We start from the raw sequence: 24,783 nt of genomic DNA, 5'->3' as shown, positions 1-24,783 counted from the left end.
TATCTTGGTTGGTTACAGGTCATATGTGTGACAGGAAATCAATTAAAGAGTCAAAAATCAACATTTAAGCCCAGTGTGGGGGCACATAAAATTAATTCCTACATCTGAGATTCTCAGGCTGATGGATTAAGAGTTCCAAGGTCATCTCCCTTGGCTATATAATAAGTTTGGACTAGTCTGTGCTATATCAGAAAGCTTCTCATTGAAAGCAAATCAAACAAAATCAAATCAAAACCAAAGCTATACATTTCCTAATGTAGTGAAATGACATATAATTGCATAACCTATCGGTGAATTAAGTAAAGATAGATTTCTACAACTTCCTTTCAGTTACACACACACACACACACACACACACACACACACACACAAAATGTAAGACACAGGTGCCCTCTTCTATTCTTGGTATGCATATATTTGGTTACAGATATCTTTTTATTTGTGGTCTAAAAAATTGACATGACAAAGATCTAAGCTACTTAAATTTCAGTGTGATGGGAATCATCTCTGTTTCTAGTCCCCGTTACTTGAGAATGAAGGACTTCCCTTTCAGGGCAACCTAGTAAGCTTTATGCTTGTGTTAAAGCAAGCAGGCAAATCTCTGCCCTAACATAGGAAAAGAAAATAATTTTCTGCTCTTTATATAGTTAGAAAAATGGTTTGCTTCTTTATGTCACAATATTTTCAAAAATATAAATTTAAATATATGAACCTCATGTGTAGAAACAATTGTGGAAAATTATTTTGGAAATATTATATAAACATCCAGATATGTATTTTATAGTAGAAGATAAAGAGTTCACATAATCTACCTGCACTATCTATTTCCTCTTTCATTGTATTCCTGTTGAACAAAAATATATTTTGGAAACACTTTCAGTTATACCTTCATTAGTACTGAACACAAACATTACAGCAGTTATTAATGGTTCGCTTAAAGAGAACTACATACACTGAATTCTAATAGTCTCAAAACACAATTCAAAAATTAAGAATAAATGAGAATTTTCACACTAATAAGAAAATATTACTCACCATAAAAACATAATTTAATACTGAAATCTGAAATTATGCAAGATATTACTGAATTAAAGAAACCAATATTCAAATACATTTACTTTTGTAGTGTCTAAAGGATGCCCCTCCTTGGAAGTAAAAAGCAAAATCTTAGGGTTTACTGAATACCATTCTAAAGAAACTAGATGGGAAACAGAATTTTTCAAATATTATATTATAATGATAGGAAGTTCTGTCAGATTAGATTAAAGAATTAGCACAATGTACTTATTGCTTTTGTGTTTAAAGTCAAAGCATTTTAATGCTCTTGAAAATAATATTTGAAAGTAATGATTAATGTGCATATAGAGAGATTTTTATAAATAAGACATTTTATGTGCTACATTTGCAAAAACACATTACTTAAAGCATATGTTTTCTGCAAGGCATAGAGTAATTTTTAATGTTGATCTATGTTGGGAACCATGCAAGCAAATAAACTTTGTTATGTTTTCCTCCAAATAGAACTTGGAATTTTTATGAAAGATAAAAGATACCTTTATAAGAATTATTTCATTATTTGACAACTTCACTAAACTTCACTAGCCATTGATTTTGCTGCTTGAGTTCGGTAGTCATGAGTTTAAGCATCTATGAATTTATCAATGGGGAAAATAATGTATTCAATGATAAAGTCAATTTAATTAGTTCATTTACATCTCTGAAATTCTAAATGTTGGGTAATAATCTCTAGCTCTTACACTTTAAATATTAGGGCATGCTTTTTCGTGTATTTTATACTTGTAACTAATTTTCTCTACATTTTGGCACTAGAATTTTATACTTAGATATCCCTTGATTGTCCAACTACACAATGAAGGTACTAAAACTTGTCACTATTATGTGGTATTTAATAGAAAGGAATTGACACGTTGTGACTCTTTCAAAGAACTATAATCTTTATAGCAGATTTACTTTATAAATTAATCTCAATTTGTTTGCAGGTTTTAAAAGTCTATTTGACAAAATTTTATATTCTTTAGTTATAAAATGATGTTTTGAAATGGGCAAAAACCTAACCCTAATTCTAGATATACTAAGAAAGTAAATAAAGGCAATCTGAACTTCAACTCTATAAAACTATATTATGGAAGAATATCACTGACATTTCATTTTAAAAGTTTGTTGTCTTAAGAACAACTGGAAGGATTGCTGGATTTTGGTGATGTAAGGACTGCAGAGCTCTGGATAAAATTCTCCATTAGTTTTCTTTCAAATACTTTTTAAATAGCTTTTTTATGTTGATATCATTCATATGTCACCTGGATATACTTTTATGTTTATATAGACATTTATTCAGGTATAGTTTTACTGTAGTGCTTACCAATCAATAAAAAGTAATAAAATCTTTCACCCCTGGGGGGCACAGCCGAGTGGTAGAGTGTTTGCTACTGTTAGACTATGTGTTTAGTTCCCACACACACACACACACACACACACACTCATACCATATGTATGGAAAGGTTCCCTGTATTCAATGTTGTAATGCAACTTTCCTCTTCTAATATAATAAGAAAAAAATGCATCTTAAGTCTCTGAAATTTAAAATATAAAGGACTATATCTAATATCCAGTCATCTAAATAATGTGTATATGCTTATTTGTCTGTATTGAGATTTATGATTCACAAAATTCCCTAGCTTAGTGTGTTTGTATCCATCCTTGCGTATGTTCTCTTGGTCTGTGTACAGGAAGAAGAGAGGTCAGAGCCAAGGTTTGTTCAGTTGTCAAAGAAAAAGAAACTAGATAAGTGTAATGGATGGAAAGTCTATGGACTTAATAAATTTGGCAAACAATATTTGAAAGACTAAGAAAGTATGTGCATTTGTTTAAAAGTAAATTGACAATATTGCATATTTTTCTTTTTTCTGTAATTCCAAACAACTGTTCTAAAGCATTTACCTGCCACAAAAGGCTGCCCACCACCTAGTACGAAGCAGTCATTCTATATGGTCATGAACTACTTAACTAAACACGTGGTACTTGATTTCTGAAGTGTATGGTCAAGAGAGGAGGTACCAGAGTGAGTAACGTGTGAGGAATGGTATTATGGTCTCTGATTCATTTGTTTTTTTAGAGGGATTACCCAAGTTTTAACAGGATGCAACAATAAAAATTATCACATCACTGTCATATTTTATTTCCACATTTATTTCAAATTAATTGAATTAAACCAGAGAATAAATAAAGTTGAATAATCAGGAATGTGCTTCAAAATAGCTGCTGGTATTATAGCCTTCTCACAACAAAACTCCACTAACAGAAAACTAAACCCAAACCAAGCAGCAACAACTAAAATCACTAAAGGGCAATAGAGGGTTGATGTGACCTCAAAATAACTCACTGATGTCAGGAGTACAAGGGAAGGAAAATGGGGATATGTAACAAGGCATTTTAAGAACAATGAAACTCTTCTGTGGAGTAAGATGATGCTGGAGAGATGTCATTATCTACTGGCCAAATTCCCTAGACCATACTACAAGGAGTACTCTGACGTAACCTGTGGAATTTTGTGAATTATAATACTAACTCATAGATGAAAACAAATACACTCCATCTTCTTTGTATCTTTCACTTTAAAAGGAAAGCCATTGTATGTCCACAAGACTGAAATAATAGTTCTTGTCCGTTCTACTAGAAAGAAAATGTGCCAAATGTTTTGGTTATGCTGAACCTTGTATCGTCACTTTTCTATACGGAAGACTTTCTATGCTACCTTAATACATTAAAAATAAAAAAGAATCAAATCTCTCACTGCTGCTGTTCGATGCTTTAAAAGCATAGCTTAGTCTTTTGAATATGTCACTAATTTTTGTTTCTGCTGTGAAAATCACATACACAATGTCAATGACGCACATGACCTGGTAGACTACCGAGTTATTTTCACTGTGTTGTTCCTGCTTCTTGTCAGCAAGCAAGCTACAGAACGACTGTGATGTCAAAGACACTCTTTGATAAACCAGACCAGCTGCTCCATAATACCTTGTTAGAAGAAAGATTGCTTCAGGGTTTAAACAATGATTCTCTTGACTGACTTTCACTGGAATATTCATTCATGCCAATAGGACCTTGATTGAGCATGATTTTGTGTTTGTGTGTGTGTGTGTGTGTGTGTGTGTGTATTACATATATATATTATAACCTCATATATAATACATACATATATATTATAACCTCATATATAATACACACATACATATAAATATATGTAACTGTATAGTCTATATCTATAAGTGTGTATATAGACAGATAGCCTCTCTAGAGAGAGAGAGAGAGAGAGAGAGAGAGAGAGAGAGAGAGAGAGAGAGCGCATTGAAGAAATAGTAAACAGATACACTAAGATTTTAAAAACAATGACATGTGTTCATAGGGATTTGAAATTTGGAAAGAGGATATTTTCTCGGACATCCTAAAATGCATGTTTAAGAATGCTGAAGAAAATTTCTTTCTGATCAGATGGTTGAGGGAACAATTGGGGACCCCAAAGAGGATAGGAACTTCACAGGAAGACCAACAGAGTCAACTAATATGGACCCCTGGGGACAATCAGAGAATAAACCACCAACCATAGAACATACAAAGCTGGTCTAGCTGCTCTGGTATATATATATATATATATATATATATATATATATATATATATATAGAGCAGATATACAGCTCCATTTTCTTGTGGGTCCCCAATAAACTGGAGTGGGGTTTGTCCCTAAGGATGATGTCTGTCTGTAAAATACATTCCCCTACTTCCCCTAACAGGGCTGCCTTGTCTGGCCTAAGTGGGAGAGGATACTTCTAGTCCTGCAGAGACTTGATGTACCAGGGTGAGGAGATACGGGGAAGGGGAGCCTGCATCCTCTCAGAGGAGAAGGGGACAGAGGGAGGGACTGTGTGAGGGAGTGGGGAGCAGCAGTCATGATGTAAAGTGACTAAATAATAAAAAAATAAAAACAAAAAATATTTCTAAAAGATTATGTCTTGATTTAATGGGAGTATCCTATTTCTACTCTCTTATACATGTTAATAAATTACTTTTTATGGTCATCTGTTTATTTATATTTCAAGGATGGAACAATGTATGATCTTCAAACTTAAAGGGAAGTTGGGCAATTAAGACTAGAAAAAGAAACGCCATTACGTTTGAGATTTTAAGCAATAGGACTGAGGATCTATTACAGACTGATGCTCTAAAGATTCTGAGTTTTCAGGTCTTAAGTTAAAGATGGCCTGGGACATGCATCTGCTCTTCTCCTCAGCAAAGATAAGAGTCTTCACAATAAGGAACTTTTCTCCCTAAATCCCAGTAAATATAATTTATTACCACTGAACACATTTTATAACAATGTTAGCAAACAAATAAAAGATGAATCATCACCTATTCTAGAATTTTCTATTTTTCACCACCCCTCTTATTCTTCTTTCCAATTTGACACTACTCCAAAGACTGACCTAATGTCATAATCATTTTCAAATCACAATTATCAGACAGATTTGGGTGTATCAAATATAGTTCAAGATGCTTTGATTATGGCTTTCATGACATTTCTTTATCTACAAAACTTTCTGTCCTGGCTTATATCCTTATAAAAACATGAGGATCTATAGACTGGTGCTCAGTGCTTGAAACTCACAATCTAGTCTTTGTATTCTTTAAAGTCCTAGTGATTTAGCGGATTAAGATCTAATTAACTCATCCAATTTGTTGCCGCTAGACTGGGTCATTACATCTTCATGGATGCTGCAGGCATCCATTAACCAAGCAGTACATTCAGCATCCTTAGCATTAAGATACTTGTGTCTCCATAGTATGTTCTTCTCTGTGTGTTTCTCTTCCTCTACACTTCCTTGATTACACACTTCTCTTGATATTTTGTAGTCCATTGATGTACTAATGTACAAATGTACACTGTACTGCAATATACAAATGTACGTTGATGTACATTTATATTGTCACATAAAGACATTATTAGTAAATAATTTAATAGAATATAGAAGTTATGAAATAAACAAACTAGATGTAAATGTATTATCCCAATTACATCTCTAAGGCATATTGTCCAGAGCTAAGAAAGCAAGACAGTCATCTCAACACAGAAACGGTCCTAGACTGTGGTATGTTGATGAGGAAAATGCTGGGTAAGGACCTTAACGTGAGGTCTGAGAAATGGATGCAGCTTTAGAAAGGCAGAAAAGAAAGAGAAGTCACTTTGACCTAAAAATCATAATCGAAACAAGATTTGGAACAGGAAATGAACTTGTGACCAGGGATTTAGACTTTGTAAAACCCAGACATGAAGAATAATGACAAGTAAGATGACACACACACACAAAAAAAAAAGTTTAGGAATCTGTGTTTGATTCTTTAAGCAAATGATAAGTGCTCTTCTTAGATGAATCAAATGATGGCTTACAACAGTGAACAGGAATAGGAGAAAGAGGTAATACTAAGAAACTGGCTTGGCACTGATGTGCTAAATCAGACGTACACAGAGATTGAAGTAGATGAATATAATTCTATGTAATTATCTGTAAGTTGAAACAGGCATTGCCCTTTTCTTCCAAATGACCAATCTACCTATGTGGGATGAAAGAAGAAATAATTAGCCATACCGGCAATTTCGAAGTCTCAAGAGAATATGAAAACTCTGTACTATGAAAAGCAGAGAAATAGAAGGGGTTGAACTTGTCTTTAGATTTGACATATATCTAATCCAATTACATGGAAGTGTAAGACACGTGCAGAAAAATTACTAGAAACCAAGAATATGATCAGATCTTCCAATGAAATTTGACGAAGCACAAACACAAAGATGATACCTAAAGTTCTCAGGACGGATGCTCTGCCTATGGAGAGTGGGTCTAGAAAATGAACAGTGCTCTGAGGGCTGCAGGAATGAGCCAACATATAGGACCCACTCGTCAGTTAATGTGCTTATAGTACCATGTTTTCTTCACAGATATCTATGAGAACTTTTCCTCTCCATGCTAAGGAGGACGGATTTGTGTTAATATTTAAGCTATCATTGAATTCTCTTAAATGTCTTAAGAAGGCCACTTAGCTGCCAGATCAAGTTGAGCAGCATAAAGAGGGGTCTCATGGGAATTCAAACCCCATGGGACACCCGCCATTAGTGAAACATTTACTGCCAAGGTTCCTAAGGTAAAAGGTGAGAGGGTTTCTTCATTTTCTGTCTGACATACTGTCCATCTACTTACGCTGTTGTAATAAGTTCTGTAATTATGCTTGACTTACTCTTAAGTACCTATTACATACACCAGAAATGATTTTTAAAAGCACTGAGCTTCATCTTTGTTTTAGGGTTCAAAGTTCCTGAGACTCAAATGGCAATGAAAATTATTCTAATATTAGTTCCTCAGAGAGTCCAAATTAATGCTCTGCCATTCCCTTTAATCAAATGCTACTGTTTGCTAAGCTAAAATGAAGCCAGGAAAACAAGTTGAATGTTAAATTATTGTGTGAATGTTCATTCAAGTAATATTAAGAGAAATTTCATGTAATGAAGATTTCAATAGTCACATTGTTGAAATAAGAAATAAGGAGATATATTTCAACTCTGTCTTATATATCATCATAATATGTGTGACTAATTTTTGTTTTAGACTTAAATCATTAAAGTTTAAAATTTTAAGCTTTATAATCATTTGTAAGGGAATATTCCATTCCATAGATGTTAAATCAATGTGACTTCTTAATTAGTTGTATGAATAGTGGTAGGTTGTGCACTGTTCTATAGAACGTCCTTTTATCTTGCATACTACCCCACCTATGCAACAGGTAGCTCAGTATGATTCGACTTTTCTTGTATAATATCTTGTGTTTTGTATTCCATGAGAAATATAACATTCTTTTACAAAACTTCCCTCAATAAACTTGTGTTTATTGGAAGATAATTTTATTTTAGTAGGAGATGTAGGAAAAATAGGCTTAATTCATACTCACTGTGGTAATGTTGCTGGCAGAGAACGTCTAATAATTGAGTGAACTTGTCTGTAAACGTCCAGTTTAGACATGCACCGGCAGGAAGTGTGATTGGCAAAACTGATTGTGACTGGTTTGGGGCCTTGAGAGAGAGGCACTGTAATTTCAAACAACTACAAGGGACAAAAAGAAGAAAAGTATTATATAGATGCTAGAGAGGACTTTTTATGGTAAATGTTGGAGTCCAAAAGAGTGAGTGAGATTAGCTTTCTACGACTTAATACTGTGTGTGACAGGCAGGGAATCAATGCTTTTCCAATAATAACAAAGTAAAAAGTGGTTTGCTCCCAAACAGCATGTTCCATTAGAACAATAAATAGTTAGGATGCTTACATCACATCACTAGTTATGAATCATATTCAAAGTATGATGAGCAACTAATTATCATTATTTGCTCATCAATGCAAATGGTCTGTCATTGCAACAAAGCAATGACAGACCATTTGTGAACACAGTGGTGCCCAGAATCCCAGATTACTCAGTATCAAGGTTTTAAAGCTCACGGATTTAAAACGTGACACAAGTCATCTGAGGTAAATATCTTTCTGACTTATGAGTGAAGCTACTGACCACACAGCCTACAGATGCTCTGTTAAGTTCTATTTTATGTAATCTGAACCCATAGACATATATTATGCTTATGAAATGACTTTTTGTTCCAAATGAAATATCTCCTTGAATGTTTTACACATCTCAGATCTTACAACATTTAAAACATAGGAAAAAAGAGCAATCCATTCTTTTAACAAACAAAGCTGTGTTAGTGCAATCTTGACAGACCTTATTAAAATGAGCTAAAAATAAAGTAAGCAATTTTCCACGCTGTTAAACTGAGGTAGAGTCTGAAGATGCAGTTTACTTCACTAGGAATGTCTACTGAACTCCTAGTTTATGGAGAACTTCAGTACTCAAAGAGGAAAAAAAGGCAATGTTTTAACCAGAACACAGAATCTAAATGGATATTGATTCTTAAAGTTTATAAGCCAATTTATTACTAAAAAAAAATGGTAAAAGTGAAACCCTACCCATTAACTGCTTGTTTGTAAGATGTATTTATAGTCGAAAAATGACAGTTGAACCTTGTGTTATTGTGTATTGTTGTGGCAATCTGAGAAATGTTGTAATGGGAAAAACACCTGAGACTTGTGAAACCGCTCTCTCCCTGGCTGTACTTTTAAGCCATCAGCTGACAACTGCTGACATGGGTAAGGGGCTAAAATTCTCTTGACAGTTGTGTATATACAGTATAAAGACAACATGGATGGGCTTAACAGTTTGGGATATACAGAATAAAGAGAACATAGCTGGACCTAAAGATCATGATACGTGAAAAGAGGCAGGCATAGAAATACAGGTCCTACGAAATCTCATAAGTATGTGGAAAATAAAGTATCTGGTGTCCAGGATACTAAGAGTAGAAATGTTGGTTTCTAGAAACTATGGAGGAGTGGGGCAGACATGCTGCAGTCAGGCTGTGGTAATTAGTTCTGGTGTGCTATTTCACAATGAAGGGACTCTTCACAGTGATCACATATCTCAAAAAGCCAGAAGGGTTTTCAATATCTTTTATATGAACAAGTTATACATACTTGAGGAGATAGGTATGTAACCTAATCAGTTACACAGTGTATGCACTTATTTAAATGATACATAGTACACAACTAATATGAAATTCTGTATTTTAATGTACCTATCAGTATATATGTGTGTGTGGTGTGATATATATATATATATATATATATATATATATATATATATATATATATATATATGGAGCATCTAAATTATATGATGCACATTTTTCTTTATTTGAAGCATACTTACATCCACATTAAACAATTCTAATACTTTTTAGCAAAATACAACATGTTTGTAAAAGATGAATAGAAGATTATACCCAGATAGGATATTTTTCTTAGCTCCCATATTTAAAAAATTATATGGGTTTGGAAAAGTGGTTAAGCTTTTCTAAGGTATATATTTTTCTCTAATAATCAATTAACTAAAGATAATATCATAACTGATTTGTTATTTCATGAGATTGCTATGAAAATTATGTATAACAGTATATATGGATATGAATATTATATAGTTTTCTATAGAAGTGCTAGTATTTGCATAAATTCTCAAATCTATATGTGTTTTGTAGAATATTTTGTATTTTGCATAGACAATATATGATCACGACATAGCCGCATTGTGATTTTTGAGTTCTTCTCTGAGCACACATTTGTTTATGTTGCTGGCATAAAGTTTCTGATTTAATGAAATGACTGACATCTTTATCTATAGATAGCTGCTTGCATGAAAGAATTTTGCAGGTCTGCAGATGCTACAGCATTTTTATTTTTCATGGTATGGCCTAAACCTACAATGAGAGAAGAAATATAGAAGACATACAAGTTGTGTATAACAAGAGGATTTTAAATATATTTATAAATCATTTCTATAATTTAGTGGTGTTGGGGATACAGTTTGGGCTCTTGAACATGATCTAACACTCAACTATGCTTCACTTCTTAGTTTCATTTTTTATGATTTTACTTTCATATTTAATGTGTCTTACATTTTACAGTGTAAACGATAGCAAGATGTGTAAGTCAGTAAATAAAGTATAATAATGCTTATATAATTAACAGTTAAATATTTGTGTTTGGAGTTATATAAAAGTCAATATCAAAGTTGTGAATAAAATCATGGGCAGTGTTGTGTGATTTAGTGAGATTATAGAGAATGAAAAGAGAGTGTGTGTAATAAAGAAACCTGGGGAACAGGAACATTCATAGAGAAGGAAAATGAACTTGTAAATATCTTGTGTAAAGGTAGACGTCTAATGTGGAAGGCGGGTGTGTGTGTGTGTGTGTGTGTGTGTGTGTGTGTGTAAATGCAATGGAAAATAATTTCTGCTTAAACTATTTTTCCTTGTTCAGATCTTCAGTAATGATTTATTGAGTAACTATAAGGTACTAAAACGTCCTTGCTGGGATTCCAAGGTGGTAATCAGCAATAATGATACTCGCTCATATGTAGCTTATGGTTACCAATATTATCATTGAAAGTGAATGACACACACACACACATGTGTGCACGTGCTGATGCACACATGTGTGTACATGTCCTTGTGCACACACAGATGAAAATCCAACAGTGATAGATACTGGATGAGAATTTTCAAGGTATTAGAGAGTTTCTTTTTAAAAAAAATGCTTTTAAAAAATTAGTAACCATAGCGTGACCTTCATGTGAAATTGTCTCTGGCCATTTCATGAAATCTAAATAATACTGTTAACTATCAATCCTCTGTTGATAAAGTCATGACCCATATAAAGACATTGATTCTTTGGATAATAAGTGGATTATATCATGCTTTAATACTATATTTTGCTGTCAGGCTAATTTGCATTTTAATCTGTATATAAGTAGTATTTTTTTTTTATTCACTTACATTCAAAGTACAAAATTCAGGCTTGGTGTGCTGGATTAAATAGAGGTCCACATCTCGTGTGTCTACTCAGTAGGTATTAAGAGATACCACAACTTACTTAATATTCCAATCAATTGCTAAATTTACCAAAAACAGTTTTATGCTATAAAGAAGGTACTTCTAGAATAGCATATATTATTAATTTATATTTGAGTTAATATTTAAGAGGTGAAGGTGTTACTAACTCTGATATGATATATTTTTACATGTTTTGTTTTGGCTTTAGGACACATTTGAAATGGTGTACATATAAAGAAAACATTTTTAGAAGTTTAGGAATTCAAAATCATCAGATTTGATATTCTGTGAAAGTGTGCTAAATAAAGTGAAGCAGGAAATATTTCTACTCTTAGGTTCCCTGTTGTTATCTACTGGCATTCTTTAGGAAGAGTATGTAATGGTCAATTCTCCCCACCAAGAATAGACTTCTAATAAAGTGCACTTTGAAACAATCGTGTTTACCCAGCATAGCAACTGCTGCGCACCAACAATTCAGTCTCTACACATATTATAGACTGATTAAGAGAGAGTGTGGAGCTTCCTCATTGGAAATTTCCTGGAGTACAGTTTATTCCCAACTTCAACAGGAATATTATGGGATACAAATATGTTCCTAAAATGAGACTTTTAAAAACATCTCCCTATCTTAAAACGAATTCCCTTTTCTTCTAATTATCCTAACTTTGAGCACAGTCAACATAAAAAAAAAAAGGTTGCAGCTGAAAGGTATAAAAGCAATAATTTATGAAAATGAGAAAAGGTGAGAGTTCAAAGTTCATGTCAGCAGTTAAGCTTAGTGTTCTGGCCACACACCCACAGCTGTTCAAAGACTTTAGAACTCAGATTGGATCTGGAATGAAAAGCAGATAGAAGAGTCTTGACACCCAGCTCTGAAGTCATTTTAGCATACTGTGATGCATGAAATTCATGCCACATTACAAGTAGGTTAAAGCCTCAAGTCAGAAGTTTTCAGAGTCCTTGGTAAAATTCTTAACATTTGGTCAATATCTTTATTTGACCAAAAGCAATGGTTTTTCCCCCACAGATTTATTTGTTATCTTCTTCAGAAAAGTATCATTATTGCATAACTTTCTGCTAACTCTTCCTGGTCAAGAGCTCTTTCCCCACATCAAGATGAAACCTGTTTCCTAGCAACTGTACTTGCCAAATATTAATGTGTTAAAGATACCACGCAAATCACATTCAATTTCAAAATACATGAATACATATGAGTGGAATAAATTAATCTTTTATGCCTCTGAAGCTTTCTGGAAGAAATGTTTCTAACTACAGTATAAATAATACCGCCTGCTTGTACTATAAAGATCCATATTATACTGAGGCACAAATATATTATGTTGTAAAAAAATATGATATGCTGCGTTCAAATATAAAGAAATAATTTTGGCAATACATATGTTTATATAATTTCCATAAACATAAAGAAAAACTTGTTTCAGTTTGAGACGGAGATGCAGAATTTTAAATAATGCTCAACATTAGTTCATGAAGCTAGGCTGGCATCTCTTGCCTAGCACTAATGACTATTAAAAAAAAAATGCTCAATTTCTTGAGAGCAAACCTTAGGCCTCCCAATGGGCCTATGGCCCTAGTAACCACTCGTTCATTATTATCTTTATGATGACATTTGGGGGAAGATGGCAACGTTCAGGGAACTTCTAACTCCACACGTGTATTTTCAAAGCCTTTATTCTGGCTCTACTTTCATCAGCAAATAACTCACATTCTGCAAGATTCACTTTAGCTTTTGATGTGATCTCCTAAATATGCAATTTCACATAAGAAAATACACTCAGGGCATGTTCATGCGAGAGGCTAAGATGGCATTCGATCTATATGCTCCTAGACGTGCGAGAGGGAGCCCACTAGAGCAGTTGCTATTGATTACTTCAGTTTGGAATGCTCGGCCCATGTGGTTTTACTTTGCAACTAGAAACTGGCTTCCTTGTGCATTCTGATAACCTGCCCTTCACAGAGACCCATAAAAAAAACACACACATACATTTCTATGAAGTTTCCATTTTAAAAATCAACAATTGGAGCATGACACTGGAAATGCTGGTACTGTTAAGGGTTCTATACTCAGATTGGAGAAGTTGGTTGCTAAAATATGCATCTGAAACTTTAACAAATAAAAGCTTAGGTTTTTCTTCCCCCTTTACCTTAAAGACATTTAATAGTAAGAAATTTAATTATTTTATTTGAAAGATATCTTCACACATTCCCATGCATACATTGAAAAGATATCCTTTTTTATAAGTATAGGGGAAAGTTATTAAGTAAAAGATTTAGCAAACTGTATTAGTCAAACGAGAAATACAACTGAACACTTCCTGCCTTTGGGAGTTTCATGCTTTAGATACTTAAGATGTAAAATTCCATTAAAGCACTTCCATAAACCTGCAGAGTTCTCATTCATAGCACCTACACTATTTTTAATAACTAGATGAGTATTAATTTATTTTACACCTTTACTTTTAACTATGTGTATGTTTACAAGGGAGGGGGAATTATATGCGTACACTGAGTGCAAGGAGCCTGCGGAGACTAGAGCAGTTTGATCCCCTGAAGCTGGAGTTACAGATGTTTGTGAACCATCAGATTTCAGTATTGGGAACTGAACTCTGGTCCTGTACGAAATCAGCACTCTTAACCTCTTTGCCCTTAACTAATTCCCTTGGCCACATACTAAATTCTATTGGACATAATGAATATGCTACTTACTGTAAAAACAACACTAAGTTCCACTCATTTATCTAAATTTAAGTTAAATTTATTCTTTTAGTCTACACAAACAAACAAAGTGAAAAACACCAGAAGATCCTTTTGTTGGGAGGAGGGCATGGTTTTATAAAATGAAAGAAAATAGTGGCTGAAACAAATGATGAATGCTGGTTTTACCTTGGCTTTGATACCTCTTCTGATAAATATAGTTGCTATTCATAAGCATAATAAATTTTATTTGATAGTAAAAGTATTAATGTGTTGCTTTCTTCCAAATCAAAAGTGGAAGACCCAGCCACTTCACTAGAATTCTATTTCCAACATCATTCCCGCATCTGCATCTTTTAGGGCTCAACCTCTGATCCTGAAGTCATTTCCTTTCATTGAATCATTCATTCTACTCAGTTCCAGTGTTGGCCACAGGCCAAGTACGACACTAAGTATTCTCCAGGTTAATAAACAAACCATGTTTGCATTCACGGAATCTAGAGCCCAAAGAATAAAGATTAATAATGAAAATAAAACCAATGTCATGGGAATGTGGAAATGTCTTTATTGAGTAACCCCCCTGAGGACAAGCAGATCGTCACATGGAGACTGCGTTCAACACTACAAACAGCTACTTAATCCAAGAGTTATGGAATCGGGGTAGCAGCAAGAACCACCTTTTGCAGGTGACAATGACAAATGGGAGCTGAGAAGAAGAGGCTGTGGAAGGCCTCAGGAAATTGTGTCTTAAGGAACGGAAAAATGAAAAGTATTCAACTTAGTGTCTTTGTACAAATAAGACCTCTTGTTTTATTTTATTTAGCTATTCCATTCAACAAACACAAGCTTATCAGTACACTGAACAAATGCTAGTTCACACTCACGAATACAATGCTACTGAAAAGAGTTCATGTCACTACAAAATGTTGCAAGTGTGTTGGAAGGGGCTAAGTATGGGTATGGGACAGCACTTATTAGATTACTGGCGAAAGATAAATATGGCTACATCAGAGTGAAGACATGATTTGGGTTTCAGAGCCACTTGGAAGTTAGTGGAATCATTGATTGGACTTTAAGTTTGAAGAATACTTGGCTTGGCTAAAGTATTGACAGAGTAACTTAATAGGAGACAGAAAAATGGGAGAGGATATGGGTTCACTTGGTTGCTTCTCAGGCAGGAGTAGGCATGCTGACTGCTTCCCTTGGAGAAAGCTGAGTCACAGTTTTAAAGTAGGGATTATGGAAATCAGGAGAGAGATGAAATGGATCGCTGAAAATCAAGCACAGTAGACGAGAAGCCATGAGTGTGCAGCTGGAAAAGAACGTCTTCAGACAGATGTTAGCTATGCCCTGAAGTTTCTTTAGCCCCCAGTGTTTCCATTGGCAGAGAGCATTAAGAGACACTTGCTTCTCTTCTCAGTGAGCGTGATCTTATCCTTTCTGTTTTCCCCCTCTTCAGCTTCTCCTCCTCCACAGCTCTTCCTGTTCTCAGGCTTACATCAGCAGGCTATTGTAAACAGCACATATCTAATACTGCTATTCTCTCTCTTAAAGGGTGTTCACTGATGCCCCGTGGCTTTTAGTATAAGACTACAGTAGTCCCCAAGGTCTGATGAATTTCCCTGTAACTTGCCCTTGCATATCTTCTGATTTACTATCTTCTGTCCTTTTCTGTATGTCCAGCTTTCTTGGTTTCCCCCAATTCTTAGGGCTCACCTACTCCCCTCTGTTCTAACGCCTTCACATGTACCTTTTAGTTAGGCTTAATGTTTAATTTCTAGCAGGATAGACTGGTATTAATTGAGGGAATTGTCAGTTTCCACAGTCATTGACATTGTAGTAAATTAAGAGAGTGCCTAGCTGATATTGTGGATCAGCTAAAGCAGTTAAACTATCAATTTAAAAAGAAAATAGTACCTTGAGCAAATCAAACCAGAGTTTAAAATGTTTTTCTTTTTCCTTTACAGCACAGAACATGATTGTTTGACTTTAGACTTTGAGTATTTTTGCTGCGTTTCTACAACCACAGGGTTTAAACATTTAAAAGGTTTGATTGCTAGATGAAAGTAGCTATTTCATGGTGTGTGTGTGGGTGTGTATGCATCTCTCTCTCTCTATGTGTCTGTGTGTGTCTATGTGTGTGTGTGTGTGTGTGTGTGTGTGTGTGTGTGTGTGTGTGTGTGTGTGTGTATGTGTGTGTGTTTTGAGACAGGGTTTCTCTGTTTAGCCCCGGCTGTCCTGGAACTCACTCTGTAGACCAGGCTGGCCTCGAACTCAGAAATCTGCCTGCCTCGGCCTCCCAAGTGCTGGGATTAAAGGTGTGCACCACTACTGCCTGGCGTGTGTGTGTAGGAGTTTAAGTACATGAACTTATTATGAAAGCCAGAGGTCAATCTCGGGTATCCTATCTTAGGAGCCATCTACTTGGTTACTCTCACTGAAGCTTACTTACTGGATTAGACTGGCTGGCCACTAAATCTATCTCTGACTCTTTAGCACAGGAATTACAAACACAGGTCACTGGGAAGTACACTGGTACTAGAGACTGAACTCAGAGCCGTGGGTTTAAAAATTAAAAACTTTAACAAGTGAGTAATTTTACTACTTTCTATTGATGAATATTCTCGAAGTTCACCACAAATGAAGCTATGAATGAGTGTATACATAGCACACGTAGACATATATATCATATATGCTGTATGTGCTATCTATGGTATGTATGTGTGTGGGTATAATTAAACTATACCATGTTTATTGCTTTCTCTGCCACACTTTGACCCTATTATATGGACAGAGTTTATAATGCATTCATTTCTTTCTTTGTGAATCAGTAGCATCAAAAACCACAACATCATCGAGACATTTACTTCATTCCCCAATGAAAATATAAGAACCTCTGGGTTGACTTAGGTCACTTCAGTGGGACCAGTCCTGTGAGTCCCTCCTCCCCATCCCTCAGAGGGCTCTAAGGCGGGATGTGGAATACCTACCGTCTTGCTGAGGTAACCTGTGCTGGTGTTCATGCATTGCAGCCCCTCGCTGTTGCAGCAACCCCCACATCTGTAGACGGACACACATGGAGGTTTAAAGAAGGTGTTTGTGGCTGCTCCAAACTCCTTCCCCACATCTATACACACCTCACGTGGCATGCATTGAGTCTTTCTCCACTCATTATCAATACCTGTCGAGTCACAGGGAAATCAGTTAAGTTACACAGAAGCTACCAGGGGAGACGCAGAGCCTACAGTATTTGTCCTGTACTCATATTAGACTTAAGATCTTAAGATTTTGTGTGAAGCAGTTAGAGAAACAATGGCTAGGATCCCAAACTTCCCTGTGAATGGGGATGTAATATATTTGGCAGAATAGCTGATGAGACTCCTTAGAATTATTTCTACAGGGAGGTAACACCAAAATTATAATTAAATTACAAATTTAAAAAAAAAAAAGCATTGCATTATCCTAACACAAATATTTGGTTCTCCTTGTTTAAAAGGGGGGAATTTAATATATGGATGTTTACAAAATATTCACAGAGCCTCTTGTTGTGCCTGGCGTGTACAATTTTTGTGGTCTGGAAGTAAATGTAAACGGCATGTTTTCGCTATTCTTTTTAAACTGACATGTACATAAAAAGAAAACTATGGTTTTGGTGTCACTTCAAAACTCATTCTCCGGCAAGTCACCTAGTAATTTTAAATTATGTCGTGATAGTATCTAGGTGCAAGGCGAGGCCATTTTCCATTTATTTGGATTGGTAGCCTAAACTGACTCTTTGCAGGAAAATCAAATTACCCGTCCCTTTCACGCTTTCTCCTGGAACTCCACTTCCAATAGTTTATATGTAGGCTGACCTGGGACTCTCGACTTTGCACTATATTAAAAATGCTGCAATTTCTAAGTTTTATAGTTTATTTCTCTCATATTTCCTCTAAAATAACATTTTTAAGGACTGTAAGTTACAGGTTATTTCACCATGAATCCAGTCAGTTTGTTTGGTTCTGCTTTAACTTTGCAATATCAAACTATGTATCTGTGTGGGTGGGTTGGTGGGAGGGGTTGTGGTTCATATAGAGGTTAGAGGAATACTTTGGGTCCAACATCACTCTATATCCTTATTGCCTTGAGATAGGAATTTTTTGCAGTGAAGCAGAAACTCTCAGAAGGCTGAGTTCACTGACCAGCTAGCTCACAGGACTTTCTGTTTTTGTTTTATGCATGCTGGTGTTATAGGTACCCATAACTATGCATCCTTTTATGTGGGTGCCTGGGATTCAGATGCACATTTTCACATTAGCATTGAGTTCTCATACCTATTAAGTCAGCTAACTGGCCCCAATATCAAACTTTAAAACACCATAATATTCAAAACTTACATGGTCCACCAACTCACATTATGCCATTTTTCACATCATGCTATTTTGTGAAATGCTATGACAAATATTCATCTGCTTCAAAAAAAAGAGAGACAAATCTGAGGCAGTTATCGCTGGTGGAATAAGACAGCAAGTAGCTTTTGATTTTTATTTTGTTTTTGTTTTTGTTTTTTGTTTTTTTGTTTTTTGTTTTTTGTTTTTTGCTTTTTTGGGGGGGGGGATTTGGTTTTTTCGAGACAAGGTTTCTCTGTATAGTCCTGGCTATCCTGGAACTCACTCTGTAGACCAGGCTGGCCTCGAACTCAGAAATCCACCTGCCTCTGCCTCCCAGAGTGCTGGGATTACAGGCATGCGCCACCACCGCCCGGCAGCAAGTAGCTTTTGAAAACTGATTTGGATTAGTAAATTTTATTTCAGTATTTTCAAGTGTGTGTGTGTGTGTGTGTGTGTGTGTGTGTGTGATTGTGTGTATGCACCACACACACGTCTGTCTGTCTATGAAGATAGTGCCTAAATTGTTAGGCATCTTATGCATAATATATAAATGTCCTAGCATGTAAATGAAATTATGTCTGAATTCAAACCAAAAAGAAAATATAAGCATTTTTAAAAACTACTCATTTTCTTTAAACCAGTGGTTTTCAACCTGTGAGTGGATCAGAGCCCCTTTGGGAATAGAACAACCCTTTCTCAGGAGTCACCTAAGACTACTGGAAAACATAGATATTTACATTATGACTCATAAGAGTATTAAACTTAGAGCTATGAGTTAGCAAGAAAACTAATTTTATGGGTGGGGCCACCACAACATAGAGAACTGTACCAAAGGACTACAGACTTAGGAAGGTCAAGAGTCACAGAATTACATTAGCCTAAGGACCTAAAAATCAATGAACACAATGTAGAAAATTCATTTAAGTGTTTCCAAACATTTACAATGGACTGTAGTCTCAATTACCAAGTATGTACTGATAGGGATCTATCTTCTAGCTGTGAATTTCAAGAAATCACCCAGCAACATCACTGCTGAGTGCCCTAGGTTCTGTATGCTCACACCAGCATAGTCAGTGGTGAGTGTACGAGAGTCCGTATGCCCACACTGGCAGTCATTGTGAGTGTACAAGGCTCTGTTTGCCTACACCAGCATTGTCACTGTAAGTGTACAAGGCTCTGTTTGCCCACACCAGCATTATCATTTTGAAGGCTCGATACATAGTCAGCAATCTGTACTTACTTTTCAGGATCTCTGTGTTATAATGTGCAGCAGCAAATTTTACAGTGTCCCCTGTCCTTGTGTTGAGGGTGGGCTGCTGCCAGCCGCCTTTCCTCAGCTGGCACTTGTACATTTTCCAGTAGTCTGGGTACAGGACAGACATGAGCTCATCTACGCTGGACACAGACCGCAACTGCTCCTCCAGGTCTTTGCCTTCGAAAGCCTGTCAAAGACAATTGCAGGATCAATACTTCCCCACAAGAGCTTAGGAAACAAAGTCAAAACCTTTCTGGTTTGATGTGGCAGACACTATATCTGCTAATAAAAGTATTATTAACAAATCATGTCTTGCTTAAATTGTCATGGTAAAATTAAATTTGTGTTAATATTTAAATGTCTCTGGAGCAGCACAGTTATAAGACAAAAATTATTAGATATAATTTTTAAAATGATTAAATCATTTATTGAAGTCACAGCTATATATCATAAACTTATTCACATACACATACACACACATATTTGTTTCATGTAATATGAAAGTAAAATGACTCAAATTTCATCTAAAGTTGAGTATCAGCATCAATACAATATAGCTAAAGTCTTTTAAGATACATATTAATTTTAAGGAAAATATAATTGCAGAATTTAATGTTGGACTAAAGGCTGCTTGTGTAGTATAGGGAAAGAGCACTTTCCTAGAACGCTCAAAGCTCTGACTTGGATCCCTAAAACTAAGAGAAAAGATAAAAATCTGGACCAGTTATGGCAGCATGAAATAATCATTGAAGTTAACCTTTAGAGGAGATTTTAACGTCACTGGAAATATAACTTCCCACATGGTATATTTGCTAGGATTTATGGGGAGAAGGTTAACCCTAAGCTAAAGATGTGGTCCACCTGAATTGAAAATTATATTTGGGTGGTAATTCTAGGATTGGTTCTGCATAGAGATGGTGTCAGGTAGGCGCAGGATGGAGATGGGAGATTTCATGGAGCCTGGTCAAGTAAGCTCTGAAGCAGGTCAAACACTGAGGAGCTGTCAACAAACTTGGAGTTTCTCCATCATGGGGAGTAAGGGTTTCTAGGGTGGGGCAGGTAATCAATTCAGCCTGCCAGGAATGCGGTGTGTGTTGCCTTTTCTTTAATCATTATATTAAGCTGTGTGTTCAGCAGTCTGTTGGTTGAGATAACCACTCATTGTGTAGTTTGTCACTAGTGTTACACAGTTTAAGTCAGTCTGTGTGTGATCTTCATGTCTCCTTTCCCCCAAGCATTCGGGTTTATCATATTAGTTCTAGTTTCTAGTCAAACTTTTTGTATGCTTGTTTGTTTGTTTGTACCATATCCTTTCTCTGCAAGGGATAAGATTTACTGTTTTTGTAGAAATGAGATGCAGGAAAAAAAATAAACTAACTCTGCCCCTGCCCCCTAAGTGCATCCAATAAGCAGTTATTGAATATGGGAGTCTTAGATTCATTGGGGAAAGGTGATGCCTAGGAGTTGTTACCCTTACCTGAGACATCTGACTAGCAGTGTGAATTTACAGATCTTTAGGTTGTCACTCTGCAAACTGACATGTCAGATTTTCCTAGATAACCCACCTGTGTCCACTGAATGTGTACGTGCCAGACAGGGTTTTACAGTCATTTCATCCTGGGGCTTAGCATTGACTGCTTGCCCTGGTGACATGGAGGGAAGCCCTATGAACATAGTGATCTGACCTAGGTTAGCATTGCCTGACCCTGGAACAGCTTAAGGCTTTAAACCCACTCTCAGAACTTGCATTTCCAGTTTCTCCCTTCCTAGGTGAGAGAGGAACTGGAAAGGGTTGTGCAGGCACACCAGGACATTTAGTAACTCCAGAGTTCCCAGTTGTAACTAGGACGTGGATACCCTGGTCAACTCCAGGAAGAAGAACCCCATTTTGAACAATTCTGGCCATCCAGAGAAAAATCTCACATGTGACACAAAGTTCAAGAATCAAATGTTGTCAGATTTAAATTCATTATTGATGGAAAGAAACGTTGTGATGGCAAAAGATTGAAGAAAACTCATCAATGCGATGATGTATTTGAAAGTATCTTCTGAGAATTTCAAAACATATATAGATATAGATATAAATACACATATATATGCATTTATATATGTGTGTATATATATACATATATACATGTGTATATCTATATCTATATATCTATCTATATCTGTATCTATCTGTAACTATATCTATCATTCTATCTATATCTATATCTATATCTATATCTATATCTATATCTATACATATATATATATAGATATATATATATATAGAGAGAGAGAGAGAGAGAGAGATTATTTGCCAATCAACCCTTGATAAATCTAGAGAATAAGACAGTGATCAGATATAGTTGTGGTCACTGCCATGTGCAATAAAATGTCATAATGCTTCAATTAACAACTAGTTGTTAAATAGGTCCCAGAAAACAAGGAGCAGCAGTGCTACTCATGACAGGAGGGTTGCTAGACCTCTTCCCTTACAACTTTGCTAAGCCTGTAGTCAACCTCTGACTTCATCCCACCATACGGTACTGCAGAATAGGTCACATGTTCACTGAACCAAAAAGAACACCAACAGAAAACTTCTACCACCCAATGAGATACACACAGAAATTAGTAATATGGACAGTGAATATATGTTCATAATATCTATATCTTTCTCTATATCATATTTATATATAATGATAGCAAGAAGCAAGGAAAAATAATGTTTTGATCCCCAGAGAAGCACATATTTGTAATTATCAAGAAAAAGATTGTATTACAAGCTGCTGGGACTTTACACATGTAGACAGTACATTCACTTTAGATTTACACTTTACTTAAGTGATGATGCTCTATCACACATGCATGTAAAGTCATTGTTAGTATCTACATATACGAATATAAACTAGTGTTTTATAAAAAATAGAGAACTGTTCAAACAAGTTGCCAAAAACAAAAGTTATCTCAAAAGTAATATAATCACAATACAACATGATGGCAGATGTATGACTTAAGCATGGAAAAGGTATACAGTTTGTACATTAACCCATCCAAATGACAGATATATACTTTTTGAACAAAATTTTCATATGGGTAAATTGAGTTAATGCTTACTGTCTTGAGTAAAAGAGATAAGGCAAAACTAGTTATGTTCTACTAATTGTAGATTTAGTTACACTTTTATAAATTTTGCAATTTAACTTTTGAGTAATGTGTATACATAACTTTTAATAATCAGAATAAAAGTTTCACAGTGATTATCTGTAAGAACCTGTCACGCTATCAGACCAGCTTTTTATAATTTCATAGAAGGAATCTTTCATATAGAATTTAACTTATAAGAATCACTGAAAGAAGTAGAAATATTTAAAATCAAGTTGAATAAAAAGATCATTTCCTGGGGATAGCATTGAATCTGTAGATTGCCTTTGGCAAGATGGCCATTTTAACTATATTAATCCTGACAATCCTCCCCATAAAAATGCCAACCCAGTTCTTCATAGAGCTAGAAAGAGCAATCCTCAAATTCATCTGGAATAACAAAAAAACCAGGATAGCTAAAACTATTCTCAACAGTAAAAGAACTTCATGGGGATTCAGTATCCCAGACCTCAAACTTTACTACAGAGCAATAGTAATAAAAACTGCATGGTATTGGTACAGTGACAGGCAGGAGGATCAATGGAATAGGATTGAAGACCCAGAAATGAACCAACACACCTATGGTCACTTGATCTTCGACAAAGGAGCTGAAAGCATCCAGTGGGGGAAAAAATAGGCTTTTCAACAAATGGTGCTGGTTCAATTGGAGGTCAGCATGCAGAAGAATGCGAATCGATCCATTCTTATTTCCTTGTACTAAGTTCAACTCCAAATGGATCAAGGACCTCCACATAAAGCCTGGCACACTGAAACTAATTGAAAAGAAACTGGGGAAGACCCTTGAGGACATGGGCACAGGTGAAAAGTTCCTGAATAGAACACCAATAGCTTATGCTTTAAGATCAAGAATTGACAAATGGGACCTCATAAAACTACAAAGTTTCTGTAAGGCAAAAGACACTGTCAAAAGGACAAAACGTCAACCAACAGATTGGAAAAGGATCTTCACCAACCCTAAATCCGACAGAGGGCTAATATCTAATATATACAAAGAACTCAAGAAGGTAGAACCCAGAGAACCAAATAACCTCATTAAAAAGTGGGGTACCGAGCTAAACAAAGAATTTTCACATGAAGAACTTCGGAGGGCTGAGAAACACCTTAAGAAATGTTCAACATCGTTAATCATTAGGGAAATGCAAATCAAAACAACCGTGAGATTTCACCTCACACCAGTCAGAATGGCTAAGGTCAAAAACTCAGGAGACAGTAGGTGTTGGCGAGGATGTGGAGAAAGAGGAGCACTCCTCCACTGCTGGTGGGGTTGCAAGATGGAAATCAGTTTGGCGTTTCATCAGAAAACTGGGCATGACACTTCCTGAGGACCCTGTTATACCACTCCTGGGCATATACCCAGAGGATTCTTCAGCATGCAATAAGGACACATGCTCCACTATGTTCATAGAAGCCCTATTTGTAGTAGCCAGAAGCTGGAAAGAACCCAGGTGTCCTTCAACGGAGGAATGGATACAAAAATGTGGTATATTACACAATGGTACTATTTAGCCATTAGAAACAATGAATTCATGAAATTCTTAGACAAATGGATGGAGCTGGAGAACATCATACTAAGTGAGGTAACCCAGTCTCAAAAGATCAATCATGGTATGCACTCACTGATAAGTGGATATTAGCCTAGAAACTTTGAACACCCAAGACATAATCCACATATTAAATGATGTCCAAAAAGAATGGAGAAGTGACCCCTAGTTCTGGAAAAGACTCAGTGCAAGAGTACAGG

At 35.7% G+C, this 24,783-nt stretch overlaps 1 protein-coding gene across 1 annotated transcript in view; it reads right to left on the bottom strand.

Moving 5' to 3' along the window:
- Positions 1-24,783, bottom strand: part of Vegfc (vascular endothelial growth factor C) — a 104,169-nt gene that overhangs the window by 9,300 nt on the left and 70,086 nt on the right. Inside the window, exons 2-4 of the mRNA XM_052162076.1 lie at positions 19,881-20,082; positions 17,261-17,451; positions 8,015-8,166 (exon numbers count right to left, since the gene is read on the bottom strand). Of these exons, the coding sequence (XP_052018036.1) occupies positions 8,015-8,166; positions 17,261-17,451; positions 19,881-20,082 (545 nt within the window). The remainder of the gene's footprint in view (positions 1-8,014; positions 8,167-17,260; positions 17,452-19,880; positions 20,083-24,783) is intronic.

This window comes from Apodemus sylvaticus, chromosome 18 (genome assembly GCF_947179515.1).
Source record: "Apodemus sylvaticus chromosome 18, mApoSyl1.1, whole genome shotgun sequence".
NCBI lineage: Eukaryota > Metazoa > Chordata > Mammalia > Rodentia > Muridae > Apodemus > Apodemus sylvaticus.
This window is presented reverse-complemented; position numbering and strand designations above follow the sequence as displayed.